The sequence below is a fragment of the Engraulis encrasicolus genome, chromosome 10 (genome assembly GCF_034702125.1).
Source record: "Engraulis encrasicolus isolate BLACKSEA-1 chromosome 10, IST_EnEncr_1.0, whole genome shotgun sequence".
In the NCBI taxonomy this organism is placed as follows: domain Eukaryota; kingdom Metazoa; phylum Chordata; class Actinopteri; order Clupeiformes; family Engraulidae; genus Engraulis; species Engraulis encrasicolus.
The window spans coordinates 25,506,597-25,521,485 of record NC_085866.1 but is presented as its reverse complement, the minus strand read 5'-3'; the positions used below and the strand labels follow the sequence as shown (position 1 = coordinate 25,521,485).

Below are 14,889 nucleotides of genomic sequence, written 5' to 3'. Positions count from 1 at the left end.
TACAGCTAATGAAAAGCGATCTTATCACTGGCTAAAGGAGTCATCTATAGGAAGAGTAGGGGTAATCCCATAGACCTCTGTGTTTTCTGTTTTTTGGTTTGTTTTTTTAACACAAAAATGGCGGCTCAGGACTGCCCAAGGAGCTCTGTTAGTGCCAGGAAGTGGTTTCCACAGTAGGGTGTATTATAGCCTATAATCATATAATAGGTAGCCTATCATTTCGCAAATTTATGAAATATCAGCACATTTTAACGACTAAATCACAAATAAGCCAATTGCTATTTGTTGGTAACTAATTACACAGAAATGTAGTTACAGATTATCTTTTGGCTTGTTACGTAGTAGTTCTGTGTTGGTGTTGCACACTGAAGCTGCTTCCTGGCACTATTTCAATCTACATTAAAACAAGTGGCAAATCTACTTCCGGTGAATGTACTTTCCATAACGCTCCCTATGGATGGCTCTGGCCAAGGCAAGTTGGGGCAATCTGAAGCTTACCGACAAAGGTTTGCAGCCCTCAGTTATCTGAACCAAGTGATTCCAGACTAGTACTTTCATGTTTCGGTCTGCCAGGCTAAATTTATCATATTTCTTAAAATAAGCAGTTGGATGACCAGTGACATCAGTTGTCATCTATTCATAGACTTTGGCATTTACAATCAAGATATACTGTATGAAAGATGTGCACAAGAAAAGGGATAGTTTAAGCTCTTAAGCACATTATACCTTTATGTTGTGTACACTTAATGAAACATGTACCCTGATTTCACATTAGTAAAGAAGAAAGCATCTTTATCCAAAGACTTTATTAACACTGACAATTTGTTAAAATCATTGTCAAACAAACACAAATAAATACATTACCCTGTATAGTTTTTTTTAATAACTGAGAACCCATTCAACTTAACAATATGTGTAGAAAAATAGGCGTTCCTGTGTGGTGCTAAACAGTTAAGTAAAATAAAACGTGTTGTCACATCCAAAGAACAGGCATTCGCAGAAACCAGAAGAACATAGCTAGCAGTACGATGGACACGAGAATAGCGAGGTAGACGCAGGTGAGGATCCAGCGGCAGTGATAAAGCCAGTGCACAGGGAGGCGCTGTCTGCCCAAGAGGCCAGCGAACCTGAGGAAAAACATATGAGGCAAATTATTACTGATGATGTGTACTTAAAAGTTATGCAATATCAATTCATAAGGCCTTATGGCAATGTCCAGGCAAAGGACTAGGTTATGGTTCTAGTGATAAATTCATGGTACATGGCCAAGCCAAACACAATGTCTTTCATCCCCTGTCAACCCACAAGTCTGCAAGGTATATTTACAGTATAATAATGCAATCACGAGGTGACACAGCACACTGGACACACTGATACTTGTAAAATAGATAGCACAGTATATGGACCAATACTTGAGTTGCTAGTGATGTCACTTACGGACTGGAGTTACCAGTGGTGCAGTCACTTTGTCTTTCTCTTCTTCCTCTGGACCAGAACCCTTCCAGCTCGGTTCTGCTCCTTTGCCTTTTTCTTAGAACCCTCTGGGCGGATGGTCTGGACACAACATATGCCACATATGAATACAACATATACCAATGTACAGTGCATACAGCATATACAGTCCCAGGAAAAAGTTTGTACACCCTTTGAAATTTCTTACATTTCTGTCAAAATTGATCATAAAACATGGTCTGATCTTCCCAGAAATCTCAAGAAGGAACAATCAGAGTCTGCTTTAATTAATTCCACCCAAACATTTACACGTTATCATATTTTTATTGGCCATAAGGCCATAACATTCACAGGACAGCAAGGCATAAGTAAGTACACCCTTGCATTAAGTAGGTTTTAACCCTCAGTTAGTTGCAATATCATCGACCAGACTTGTCCTGTAGTTGCAGATCAGATTAACAAAACGATCTGTTTGTATCTTGTCTCCCTCTTCTTTAGAGAACTGCCTCTCGTCAGCAAGGTTTGTGGGATATCTGGAGTGCATAGCTTTCTTGACTTCATGCCATATAATCTCAATTGTTTTTTGTCAGGGCTTTGACTGGGCTATTCCAGAATGTGTATTTCATTATTATGAAGCCATTCTAAAGTCGATTTGCTTCTAAAGTATGGGTTGTTGTCACATTTCAGCACCCATAGTCTTCTGTGCTTCAACTGTGTGACAGACTTCCTCACGTTTTTTTTCTGTAAAATATCACAGTAAACTTGAGTTCATTGTTTCACTGGTAATAGCAAACTGTCAAGGGCTTGAGGCAGCAAGGTAGCCGCATATAATGATGCTCCGGCCACCATACTCAGAAGAGGAGATGTAACCAAGAATAGCTAAAAATGGGATTCATGCTGCCAATCTAAAATTAATGGGGTTTCTGTCCAAAAAAATATTGCTGAACCTTTGAGGTTTGCGAAAAAGCATTTATATGCTTCATAAAATTGCTGCAAAATATTCTTGTAGACCAACGTTGAAACCAAAGTTGAATTGTTCAGGGGAACACACAATGTCATGTTTGGAGGAGAATTGGAGAACCACATCTTCACCAAAACATCATCTCCACCTTTGAGTATGGTGGCGGGAGCATCATTATATGTCGCTACCTTGGTGTCTCAGGCCCTTTTCAGTTTGCTATTATCAGTGGAACAATGAACTCAGAAGTTTATCAAGATATTTTACAGAAAAAAGTGAGGTAGTCTGTCACACAGTCGAAGCACACAAGAGGATGGGTGCTGAAATGTGACAACAACCCATACTTTAGAAGCAAATCGACTTTAGAATGGCTTCATAATAATGAAATACACATTCTGGAATAGCCCAGTCAGAGCCCTGACGAAAAACAATTGAGATTATATGGCATGAAGTCAAGAAAGCTATGCACTCCAGACATCCCACAAACCTTGCTGACGAGAGGCAGTTTTCTAAAGAAGAGAGAGACCAGATACATCCAGATTGTTTTGTTAATCTGATCTGCAACTACAGGAAACATCTGGTTGATGTTATTGCGACTAACTTAGGGTTAAAACCTATTGAATGCAAGGGTGTACTTACTTATGCCTTGCTGTCCTGTGAATGTTTACATCTTATGGCCAATGAAAATATGAAAACTTGTAAATGTTTGGGTTGAATTAGTTAAAGCAGACTCTGGCTGTTCCTTCTTGTGATTTCCGGGAAGATCAGACCATGTTTTATGACCAATTTTGACAGAAAGGTAAGAAATTTCAAAGGGCGCACAAACTTTTTCCTGGGACTGTACAACATATACATACCTAATCATCTACAATGTGTATTTAAAGTTTTAAGTTTTTCAGGATGTGGTTTAGATGACCGGATGGTAGTACAGCAGTCTATGGTGAACCTACTTTCTAAATTATTATATGAAAATCCATACAAAGCTCATCCAAACAAAAAGTAATCACACAGTGTTGAGATTTTATAGTAGAAGCGTGTTATTCTGTACAGAAATCTACACATGAGGTAGCTCAACCATTCTGTTGTATTTCAAGTGCTTCTGTCTACCTGTGCTGGTAGAGATGTTTGTGCCTACCTGATGGGCATCTTTGGGATTACCTCGTCATGTTTGCAGACGGCGGGGGGAGGCGAGCAGGAGGCAGGAGGAGGGCTGGGGGCTGATGGGGCTGGTTCAGGCTCGGGAGCACCCTCTACAGGTATATCATGGTGCTTACAACTAAAGGGACAAGGAGGACAGTAGCCTGATTATCATCGACTTTCAAATCTCTTTGAGACTCGGTCTGACCTAGACTCTAGAGCACAATAATTAACGTTTCCCAAATGGCATGGTTGACCCGCCTCCCTTGGTTTGCTACTGGTCGAGGCCAGAAAAGGTTGTGCCGAAGTTTAAACAAAACATTTTCTTAGTCCCAATATAAATAGAACGTCTGTGCTTAAACCAAGTCACTGCTTTGAACACGCCTCTTCATAGAATTATAAAGGATGCTACCCACCCTCCACCCACACACACTACCTGTCCTCTACAGGTACGCTCTCCTCATCCTCTATTTTGGACATGGCAGCAAGGGCCTGGGGTTCGGACTCAGATCTCTGCATCAGGACTGAAGGTCTCTTGGTGAACTTCTCTTCCGCTTCATTCCTCATCTTCGCCTCCTGCTCGCGTAACTTAATAAAATTCACAAATACAGATAACCAAAGATACAGGTAAACAAAGATGCGGATACAGACACAGTTGAACAAAGGTAATGAAAATGTTACCCTGATTATACTGTATAAAATGGTGGTCGGGCACAGTACTCTAAATGAACACCAGCCAACCGACCAAATGCTGGTGAAATCTCAGTTTGGATGGTAGGAAAGACCAACTTACTAGCCACTTTGACCCATTAGTGTGTGTGTGTGTATTTGGCTAGTAAGATTAACATCTACTATCCTTTTTGGTTGGTGATGAAAAGAGCTAATTTAGCGCCCTGTTTGGGTATAATCATGTCATCAACTCAAGTATTGGGTCATCATGTGGGTTTGAAGTGTCTCATTTGAATCGTACCTGGCATAGGGTCTCCTTTGTAATTACAGAAGAACTGATTCGGCGCATCAATCTGAACTGAAATAAACAAAGAAAAGGGCACAAAATTGAATGAAGAAACATTAATTTCACCACATCTTGCACTTTGTATGAGACTAACGTGTTATATATTATCTTAGCAAAGTAAGGGACCTGCATCTTCTATTATTATGCATTTTGTAGTTTGTGCAGACCAAAATCTAAGAATCATACGGGATAGTTAAGACAAGTCAAGTCAAGTCAAGTCACACATGCACGCACACACGCACACAGTATAGTTACCCTTCCTGGGTCTTTGTTAGTCCTCAGTCGTATTTCCATCTCCTCTGGAAAGGAAACAAAAGAAAAAGACGAACATGGGTGTGTAGGTGTCAAAAGTAAATGTAAAAGTAAAAAAAAGAAACACAATTTCCTTCCAACACAAGTCATTTATCTGAGTAACCAGTAGACCTGTGTACTTGTCTTACGATCAGCTAACTCTGCACTGATTGGATCAAGTTTGGCATGGGTCCTTGTTAGGTTTTCAGTGTTTTTCAGTAACAACACAGTCTGTCTATCTCATTATGGAATGATTGTGTAACAGCTATGTAATGCCATGTGCTAGTGTTGTAATTACACCACAAATGTAATTGTACTTTAATTTTTGACACCTCCGCATAAATGTGTAGGGCCAGGTCTAGGCTTTGGGCCATATGGAAAGACTTGCCTATGCAGGAATGACCTGATTACCACTACGTACGGCTGCACAATTGATCTAAATGAATCAAAAGTCACGATTTTTGGCACAGCGATTGAAAATTGTGGCCATGGCGATTTCATCGTGACAGCACAGGGGGCAATATGCCTCCAGGTGTCCTTGAAGCCAGAACATGTTGACAGGCTGGTATTTCTGGACAAAAATCTGTAGGGCCACCTGAGCTTTACGCGATTGTCTTTTACATAATTATTACAATTCAGTTTTATTTTGTTCATCCCTTATGTACAATACATTCTTACTTATTTTTCATTTTGTGATTGTAGATTCTGCACAAAATAATTGTGATTTCAATTTTGACCCAAATAATCGTGATTATCGTATCATGTTTTCCACAATCGTGCAGCCCTATTACTGGTGACTATCCGGTAGCTTCCTTCAAGATGAATAAAATACTTAATCTCTATTCAGTTCCACTGTACTGTACTGTAAGACTCACCTCTCAGTTCGGGCAGGGGCTGGTCACATGACGCGCTGCTGCCTATCAGCTTCCGGGTCTCCTCCAGCTCGGCACAGTGCCGGTCATGACGCTGGCGCATGTTCTCCACGTGGGCCAACATCACGTCCACCGCCCGGCTCACCTTGGCCTCCTAAAACACACACACACACACACACACACACACACACACACACACACACACACACACACACACACACACACACACACACACACACACACACACACACACACACACACACACACACACACACGAACACTCACACACAAGCATGCACACACGCACACAGTGTTGCCGCAAGTTAAATTCTACCAACACCTATTTCTATTTCTACCATTTCAATTTTAGCCACCCGACTGATGTTCTTAGTTTGCACATAGTTTATAGTATAGTATAGTTATATTATTTGAAGCATTATTCTCAATTTAATATATGAAATGAATGAACTGATGAATGAATGAATGAATGAATGAATGAATGAATGAATGAATGAATGAATGAATGAATGAATGAATGAATGAATGAATGAGCAAACCAATGGAAGAATGAGTGAATGAGTTGGTATCCATCATTTACGTACCTGATATACAGCCGCCAGCACGTCTGGTTGAAAAGCGTCTGCCAAAAAGCGTCTGCCAAATGTAATGTAATGTAATGTAATACCTGATGCACGGCCCCCAGCACCTCTGCTGTCCTGGCCACCTGCTCCATGGTGCCGGCCAGGATGTCCAGAGTCAAGTCCAGTTTCTGCAGCGCCTTGTAGCGCTCGCTGTCCAGACACAAGACCTTCAGAGCCTGAGAAGCACAGTGACACACACACACACACACACACACACACACACACACACACACACACACACACACACACACACACACACACACACACACACACACACACACACACACACAGCGACAACAAAAAGTGAAACTTAACGCGTGTGGAGAAGCTTATGCACTTTTTCCAAAGATGAAACATTATTCATGTACCCCATGAGATCGCTAAAAATAGGCCAACTTAAAAAATAAAAAAAAATCACTTGATGCCATGCAGCATCCCTGCACAAGACCTAATATATCAGTGACCTTCTTGCCACTTGTGCTTGTGAACTATAGCCCTCTTTGCCCCACACCAGGCAACTTTTACCTTTGCCCCTGACCAAATAACTCTTTGACCCTACGTACTAAAAGTTCAGAAAGCACAGCACACTGAATACTGTTCTAAGAAATACAAAATCAAGAGTACTCAGTGTGCTGTGTTTTCTGAACTTTTAGTATTGATCAAGTTTTCCTGCCTCACACCTGCACCTGGGCAACTGAAGGCTTGTGCACAATGACTTCCATATACTTTGGTCTTTTTAACCCTGGTAAGGTACGCCTATGTATGCACCTATCTGCCCTGGTCCAGATACCTCTATTGCCTCCCTGCCCCAGTCCAGATACCTCTATTGCCTCCTCTGCCCCCCTGCCCCAATCCAGATACCTCTTATTGCCTTCTATCTGCCCCGGTCCAGATACCTCTATTGCCTCCTTGCCCCTCTGCAGCTCCAGCGTCATGTTCTCCTCTGCCTTGTTGCGAGCGTGCTCCTCAGCCTGAAGACGCTGGTCAAGAGTGTACTGGTCACAGCGGAACGCTAGAGCCAGCTGAGAGAACGCACACTGCGGGGAGAGAGAGAGAGAGAGAGAGAGAGAGAGAGAGAGAGAGAGAGAGAGAGAGAGAGAGAGAGAAACAAAACGAAGAAAGCAATGGAAAGGGATAAAAAGACGTAGAGAAAGATGAATAGACAAAGAGAAAGAATTACATACACAGATCCGCAAACATAGCTCTTATTTTCATTGTTAACATCGTTACATACATACAGTGCATTCTACACATTTCTATGCAAACTCTATTCACAGGCATATAATGACCTGTTCACTCAGTGAATGTGAGCATCTTACCTCCACTTCTCCTTCAGTCATCTCGTCGCTATAACGGAAGCACAGAGATCACAGACGAAGGTCAACACTTAATGAAATGCATTAGCAAATCTTATCGATATGTGAACTGTAAATAGTAGTATAATTTACAATAGAGAACCCCGTTGTATCTTAACCCATTTTAGCCTAAGCCCTTTTTGAGAAAGGGTGCCCTCTGCCTATTAAATCCTATACATCTCAACCACCGAAGCACATACAAACATGAAATAAGTTGCATTTAAAAGCTGGGACCCTCATTTTGCATTGGAATGTGTTAATTCGGCTCTAAAATACCCATATATATTTTTTTAAAACCCTCAAATCTCAAGAACTTGAATGCAGCGTATATGTGTCCAGGCTACCGTACAATGGGTTAATTGGTGGTGTTAGACACAACCAGTGCCTGCCTGCCTGCCGGGTGTGTAAGTTACCTGGTTGGGCCAAGGCGTTCGAGGATGGAGAGTTGGTTGAGCGAGGCAATCAGGCCTTCTTGCAACGCATTTTCTTCTGCACAGGGGAAATGCAGAATGAAGTGGACAAAAACAACACACCATTCTGCATACATCCTGTATACACCACATTTACTCTCAAATTGTGTGCGTGTGTGTGTTTGAAAAGGGAATGAGATCATCTTGAAGACATATTGCATGCTGATATGCAGGTGAATAATGTAAACACATAAATACATACTGTATTGTTTTAAAGAACATTCTGAATGTTGCTTGCTTTTGAATGACTTAAATTGATTTGTAAACTGACCATCTTCACTGTCGTCTTCGCTGCTGAGTGCAGGTGTGGTGTTATCCAAAGGCAATGGTGGTGGCAATGGTTTGGCAATGCTGCTCTGTCGCTGGGGGAAGATGAGAGATGGGTATTGACTTAAATAGCATAAAGCTACAGTGTTATGTAATTGGAGCTATTACTGGATGGGTGCCACATTTCATGAAATTAACCACACAACACACAACAATTTGAAGACATTTTGCCATGGAGTGATTTTTCATACACATTATAAACTAAAATAATTAAAAAAGAATGGTCTTGAAGGCCCTTTGAATGTCACAGACTCACCTTTAAACTCATTGCATCTCATAACAGGTAAACATGCAGAGGCATCACAACAGAAGAGCTGTATGGAAGAGTTTATTTTTTACATTTAATTATTTTGACAGCGACCCTTTCAGCATAATAAACATGCAAGTTTCAATAACTGAAATGCCCCTCTCCATACATTTGTTTACATTTAATATTTCACTTGACCTAAGAAACTCAATGCATGTGAGTGAAATCGTGCTAACGCAGGTCTACCCTACCCTACCTGGAGAAGAGGTGTGTGCATCAAGCCTTCCCGCGCTCCATGGAGTCAGCATTTTGATATCCTCATTTTGGAGCCGCAACTTTGTTGGCAAAATAACTGAGGAGGAAACGGTGTCGCTACAACGTTACGGTTAGTTGCCTTGATCCCGCTGGTTCCAGTAGCCATTCACCCTGTTACATTGACACATAAGCTCATTAGTGGCTGAGGACATAAACCCAGTCAGGTACACCTTCAGAGGTTACACACCTCACTCGCGGCCTGAAATACCTCGCATGTATGTCATAACAAACACACGCGCGCCTCAGCTGTGTGTGCGTGGGATACTGTGCCATTTTTTAAATATAGAAGTATGTAGGATGGTGGCCAGAGTAGGCATTGCAACTATGAAGCCCATTCTGAAATGTTGAAAACTAATATTGCCTGGTCTGACCAAAGTGCAGTAAGCTTTGCAGTGTTATATCCCATCACTGTAAATTCAGAATGACAGAATATCCATCCACCTTTATGTAGCCTATAAATCAGGGGTGGGGAAGCTTTCATTCAAATAAAAAAATAAAAGGGCCACTTAAAATTCCTCCAAGGGCCGTGCTATGAACACAGACCAGGATTTCCCCCTGCGCTTTAGGCCTGTATTGATGGCGGACAGCTTTATAGCAGAAGCCATCTTCTCTAGGTCCTGTATTATGTAAGGGAACCTCAATTACATTTACAACACAAATAACTTAAATTGTATTGTAAATGTAATTGAGGTTCCCTTACAAAATATTGTGTGGAGCTACACATTAAAATGTCAGGGGCCAGATAAGAGCCTCAATGGCTGTAAATGTTCCGACTCCGAGACAAAGGTTCCTCATCCCTGGCATGTTTTTTTCTGTCACAGTATTAAAAATATTAGCCTACCCTCAAAACACTTCAGCATGTTTGCTTTGTAGATAACCACTGCAGGACAGGAGCCTAATCTCATCCCTTTGCATTTATGCAACTTAATCAATGGTAAGGAGTACATGCCAGTTAATCTATTCCATGTACCGGTATACAAATATAAACGTAATATTTTAAAACCAATAAGAGTACTAAGTCATTAATTAAAACCCTTGATATTGCATTACATAGAGGTTAACTGTTATACCACATCTTTATGAAAGATTGAACATTCTTCTGTCCTCGTCATGGTTTAACAGTTTGGCGAGGGACCTCGAAAGTTTTTTTTTTAGCAGGTGCAGCATTTCAGTCATCAGTTATCAGTATGGAAGAGCAAGACACACTGCTCTTTCCTGATTAACCACTTTATTTGTTGTGTGTGCTGACGTTTCGGCACTAGGCCTATTGCCAAAATGTCAGCACACAAAAAAAGGGGTGAATCGTCAAAAAGCAGTCCATCTGACAAAGTTCCACATACTTTAAAATCTTCCATCACAGGTACTCACTAACACACTCCCTACAACATTGACTGTCCTGTTCCACATAAACCATATGAAATTGCACCATGTTCGACCAATGTGTCAGGAAAGGAGGACAAACACAGTAGCTTGGATCTCTCCACATTTTATTAATAGAAAAGCAGCAGCAGTCCCAAGTAGTCTCTAGTAGAGTCGCTGGGGCTTTCCCATGGTGCTCTTGATGTAGAGCGCCCTCACGTTCTGCCAATTCTTCTTCAGCAGGGACACCAGGAAGTTGACTGCCAGGTGGATGTTGTAGACCAGCTCGTCCTCAGTCATCTTCACGTGACCCACAGCCACCGCCAGACACAGCACCTACAGGTGACCAAGCAAAGTAGGAGGTCTGTCAATCACACGGCACGCTTTTTTTTTTTAATTGGCTAAATTAAATGTTTCTCTTTTTAATGTCCAGCAGGGCTCCAAATTAACTTTTATCACCAGCCAAAATGGCTAGTGGATGTTAATCTTACTAGCCAAACACACATTTACTAATGGATAGTAAGTACAGTGGATAGTAAGTTCTTTTCTACCAGCCAAATTGCAGTTTCACCAGAATTTAGCCAGTTAGCTGGTGTTAATTTAGAGCCTTGGTTGGCAGTACTATAAGTATGCACAACTTTCCAAAACAGCTGAGCGATGAACCTTACAAAATACACAGCTGAATGCATGCACAATCATAACATGTACCCCACGGAGAGTACAAGGAGTATCAATTTACATTCTTCAGATACCAACCGCTCAGCTGAATGCATCACTATGTGACGTGTATGCATGCACAATCATAAATAACATGTACAATACACAGTATATTGGGTATTAATTTACCTTCTTCATCTGGAACTTGATGGTGGACTTGACCTCATCGACTTTGGTGTTGAGGTTCTCGTTGTGGGTGAGCAGGGAGGGGAATTTGCCGGCCTTGTTCAGCCCGGGGCCCAGGATACGTGGGATCTGCTTAATCAGAGACTCTGAGGCCAGGAAAGCGTCGTACTTCTTAGCTGAGGAGAGGGAGAGAAACAAACAGGAAATTAATATACATAGGAATGGTACTTTGAAGTGTAGGGTCACATCAACGTCAAACAGCATGTGATGGGTCATATCATTGAATCAATGGATAATTTACTTCAGATTGACCATCTTAATCACTACCAATTTACTAAACAAATACATGCTTCACCAATACTTATTTCCCCATGCAGTCATATTTTGAAAATAAACTTAGTATTTGTATCCTTGTTTATATCAGCCTGGTAGTTTCATGATGTGGAGGGTTTTGTAATCACTCATCTGAATTGGGGGAAATATGTTCCAAGTGTGTGCATGTACACAAACGCAGCCATTATATTGGGAGGTATTCCAAGAACATGGCTAAGTGATATACCTGGCTAAGTTGACCTCTATGAAGTGGTAAATCTGCTAATGGACCGCCCATCCATGGGTGTCATTTCATTAAAAAACAAAAAAAAACAAAAAAACCTCCCAGTTCTTGTATTAGATTATTTACCACTACCTCAACCTGGATTACTAGCCTACTTAGCTAAGAACCCGTTTCTCGACAGTGTCATTGCCAGTTAGCAACTTAGTAAGTTCAGTGTTTCCCATACATTGAGGAAACTATGGCGGCCCGCCATAGTTTAAATTTGGCCGCCATAGTTTCCGAAAATGTAATTAAAAAAAAAAAAAAAAATTTTTTTTTTTTACTTTTTTTTTTTTTTACGATTTCCGTGTTTGTTAAAAGCGATTTCAATTACGATTTCCTTCGCATTTTCCTCCTGGAGTAAATACACCCTATAGAGAAAACCACAAGTGCTTGAAAGAGAGAGGGATCAAAAGCCTTGTCAAGTTGTTGTAGTTAACTTGGGTTTGGGAGCAATAAAAAAAAAAAACTTCCGAGAAGGGACAGTTGGGATGAGTTTACTAACACTCCCCAGGCTTTGTTTTAAAGTTGTAATGAGTTAGGTGACAGGCCTTCGTTGACAAGGCAGAGGAGACTGTGTGTGTGGGGAAAAGGCATAGCCTACCCTCTTAGACCCTTTTTGTTTATGCGTTAACAATTTCACAGCAATCTTAAATTCTTATCTCTGCTCCTATTTTGTTTTATTATTTTTTTCATTACATAGACCCCTGCATGTGTATTATGTAGCCTTATTTCTCAAAATATAAATGGCTGAAATGTAGGCGTAGGCCTATAGTTTCTCCATGCGCCAATGTCATACTGTACTCATTGTTTTGCCATTTTGCATTTACACTGCGTGAATAACCCCCCCCCCCCAAAAAAAAAGGCCCGTGAAAAGCCCCCCACCCCCCCCCCCCAAAAAAAAATCCCGGCTGCCCCCATAGTTTCCAAAATTTCTGTGGGAAACACTGAAGTTGACAATGGGAAATTGAATTACAACCAAGTAAGTTGCCAACTCGGTTAGCAACGACTGTCGAAAAACGCACCCCAAGTTCTTGGAACACTCCCCAGGTGTTTCAAGCAGTGTACACCCACCGAGCTTCTTGACCAGCTTCTTGTTCTTGTTGAGCTTCTTGAGGGCCTCGATGTCCATGTGGGGCATCTCGGCGGCCTTGGCCTCATCACAATGCTGCTGGTCACCAAGGACGCACACTGAGAACTTGGGGCGTGGAGTGGTCTTCAGCCTATCAGGGGAGAGAGATGAGGGGCACCGTTGAGTAAAACATCAGAAGAGGGAGGAAAGAAAAAACTATAGCAAAAGCATCGTCATTCCAAACCCCAACAAGGCAGTAAAAGCAGAAGCCTTACCCATACCACCTCAGCTGGTGTCCAGTCGATAGCACAGACTTTACACAATCATATTTAAATGGTCGGCGTCGGGGTCATATGGGTTTTTTAGGCCCAGTCACCCTCCACCTCCCCTCATGTTTTAAGACCCAGGGTAGGGGTCCGTCTGCTTCGCCAACCCAGGAGGGGTAGGCTCAGTCAGACTACCCAGAACAGTTCGCCCCTGCCCGTTTCCATGACCCAGCCTGGTTGTGCAAATGCACCATGATGATGATCCTATGTTAACTAATGTCCCATGCTGGAAGGAAAGTCAAGCTGGGTTCATGTGGGACAAGGGGAAAGTTGGGTGAGACAATAAGGTACCGAACCTGACTGTGCCAGAGAAACGCTTGTCCTTCTGGGGATCGTAGTTCTTCAAGCTAATCTGAAGTTCCACTGTCTCCAGGAACCTAAACAGGGGAAAAAGCAAGGTGAGTAAACAGGCAAGTATTAAATTAGAACATGGATTGGACATTCATACACATGATACATACTTTGAATAGAGAAAAGAGTCAAGCAGCACAATATAATGCATTGCATTTCACAACGTCTTGAACATGGTTGGAATTTCAAATTGTAAGATTGATTTCACATTTTCTTTAACAATTGTGTGGCGAGCACAAATTCGCCAAATCTGCATTACTTTGACAGATGGAGAGGTGTCTGCTTACTTTCTGGTCTTGGCCGTGGAGCCAGCCAGCACCTCCTTGACGGCTTCATATAATGTGTCTCTTGAGACCTTGCTGAAAAGGGAAAAAGAAAAAGGTTATTAGAAGCTTTCAACATGTAACTCCCTCCAGCCACTCCAGTGGTACTGTGCTAAGAAAATTTCAATGACAGTCTACGGAAAGTTACTAGCTGTCGGGTAGCATTCGATTGTAAGCTCATCTGAAGAAAATAGTCCGATATATTGCGATACAAAACCACATCATAGTAGAATGTATATTCTGAAAGCATATTAATACGAGTTTAAATACAGGATTGACATAGATTTTATCCGTAAGACGTCCGCAAGCCCAGCTAGCTAGCATCTGTTAGCTCTGCACAACCCGGCTTTTAATAGTTTGAGTGATGGAAAGAAGGACTACGTTTCGCCATGCCATATAATGCTAAGACACTGAATTTAAAAGTGTACGTGCAAATTTGAACTTAAACATGTCCCTTCAAATGAAAATATTGTAGATTTCTTTCTCACCTCATTTTGGCTTGTAGTCTCACGCCACGCACAGACTTGAAAGAGGAAGAGCAGGAGGAAGTTGCGCGTGATATAGAGCTCTGGTGTCACGCACTGGCGCGAGATGTCAGCCATGTTTGTAGAGTCAAACTTGTGAAGGCCTCACTGCATCAGAGAGGATTTATAGAGGTAGGTAGAAAGGCTATGACTGCATCACTTTTGTGAGGTCAAAAGAAATGAAGAAATTGCAAATGCTTTTGTTATATCATGATTTTGTAGTCTCAGTTTTTCGTACATTACTGTGAAGGCCTTTAATTATGCTCCATACAAATTAATCCAAATGATTTTTTACAGGGTTCCCACACCCTTTTCATGAACAAATTCAAGCACTTTTCAAGCACCTTCAAGCACCAAAATTTCTGTTTTCCAGCACCTTTAATAGATCACGGAAAGGTGGTGTGGGGGTCCTCCCC

The 14,889-nt window shown here is 41.6% G+C and overlaps 2 protein-coding genes across 4 annotated transcripts; both read right to left on the bottom strand.

The window, feature by feature from the left end:
* Positions 1-766: 766 nt before the first annotated feature.
* si:ch211-163l21.11 (inositol 1,4,5-triphosphate receptor associated 2) lies at positions 767-9,004 on the bottom strand. 3 transcript variants are annotated; one of them, XM_063209660.1, is made up of 13 exons: positions 8,775-9,003; positions 8,463-8,553; positions 8,135-8,210; positions 7,686-7,713; positions 7,263-7,403; positions 6,411-6,542; positions 5,729-5,879; positions 4,818-4,861; positions 4,518-4,574; positions 3,984-4,135; positions 3,546-3,686; positions 1,438-1,554; positions 767-1,127 (listed from the first exon to the last, which is right to left on the bottom strand). In XM_063209660.1, exons 1-13 carry the CDS (start codon positions 8,784-8,786, stop codon positions 974-976), a joined length of 1,296 nt encoding a protein of 431 aa, XP_063065730.1. In that variant the 5' UTR covers positions 8,787-9,003; the 3' UTR covers positions 767-973. The 3 variants fall into 3 exon arrangements, with proteins under 3 accessions (XP_063065730.1, XP_063065731.1, XP_063065732.1); XM_063209661.1 differs by having other exon boundaries at positions 3,984-4,123; XM_063209662.1 differs by having other exon boundaries at positions 1,030-1,127; positions 3,569-3,686; positions 8,775-9,004.
* A 1,546-nt stretch (positions 9,005-10,550) lies between these two features.
* rpl10a (ribosomal protein L10a) lies at positions 10,551-14,527 on the bottom strand. Its single transcript, XM_063208476.1, has 6 exons — positions 14,438-14,527; positions 13,914-13,985; positions 13,572-13,652; positions 12,952-13,100; positions 11,286-11,458; positions 10,551-10,775 (listed from the first exon to the last, which is right to left on the bottom strand). Exons 1-6 carry the CDS (start codon positions 14,440-14,442, stop codon positions 10,605-10,607), a joined length of 651 nt encoding a protein of 216 aa, XP_063064546.1. The 5' UTR covers positions 14,443-14,527; the 3' UTR covers positions 10,551-10,604.
* Positions 14,528-14,889: the final 362 nt, after the last annotated feature.

What these genes read in the sequence shown, in the direction of transcription:
- si:ch211-163l21.11 (XM_063209660.1), bottom strand. An exon ending in AGCGTACCTGTAGAGGACAG is followed by an intron (nt 3,687 to 3,983) that starts GTAGTGTGTGTG and finishes TTGTCCCTTTAG; the next exon opens with TTGTAAGCACCATGATATAC. An exon ending in ACCACTGGTAACTCCAGTCC is followed by an intron (nt 1,128 to 1,437) that starts GTAAGTGACATC and finishes GTTTTTCCTCAG; the next exon opens with GTTCGCTGGCCTCTTGGGCA.
- rpl10a (XM_063208476.1), bottom strand. An exon ending in GAAGCTGGTCAAGAAGCTCG is followed by an intron (nt 11,459 to 12,951) that starts GTGGGTGTACAC and finishes CCCTCTCCTCAG; the next exon opens with CTAAGAAGTACGACGCTTTC. An exon ending in TCAAGTTCCAGATGAAGAAG is followed by an intron (nt 10,776 to 11,285) that starts GTAAATTAATAC and finishes GGTCACCTGTAG; the next exon opens with GTGCTGTGTCTGGCGGTGGC.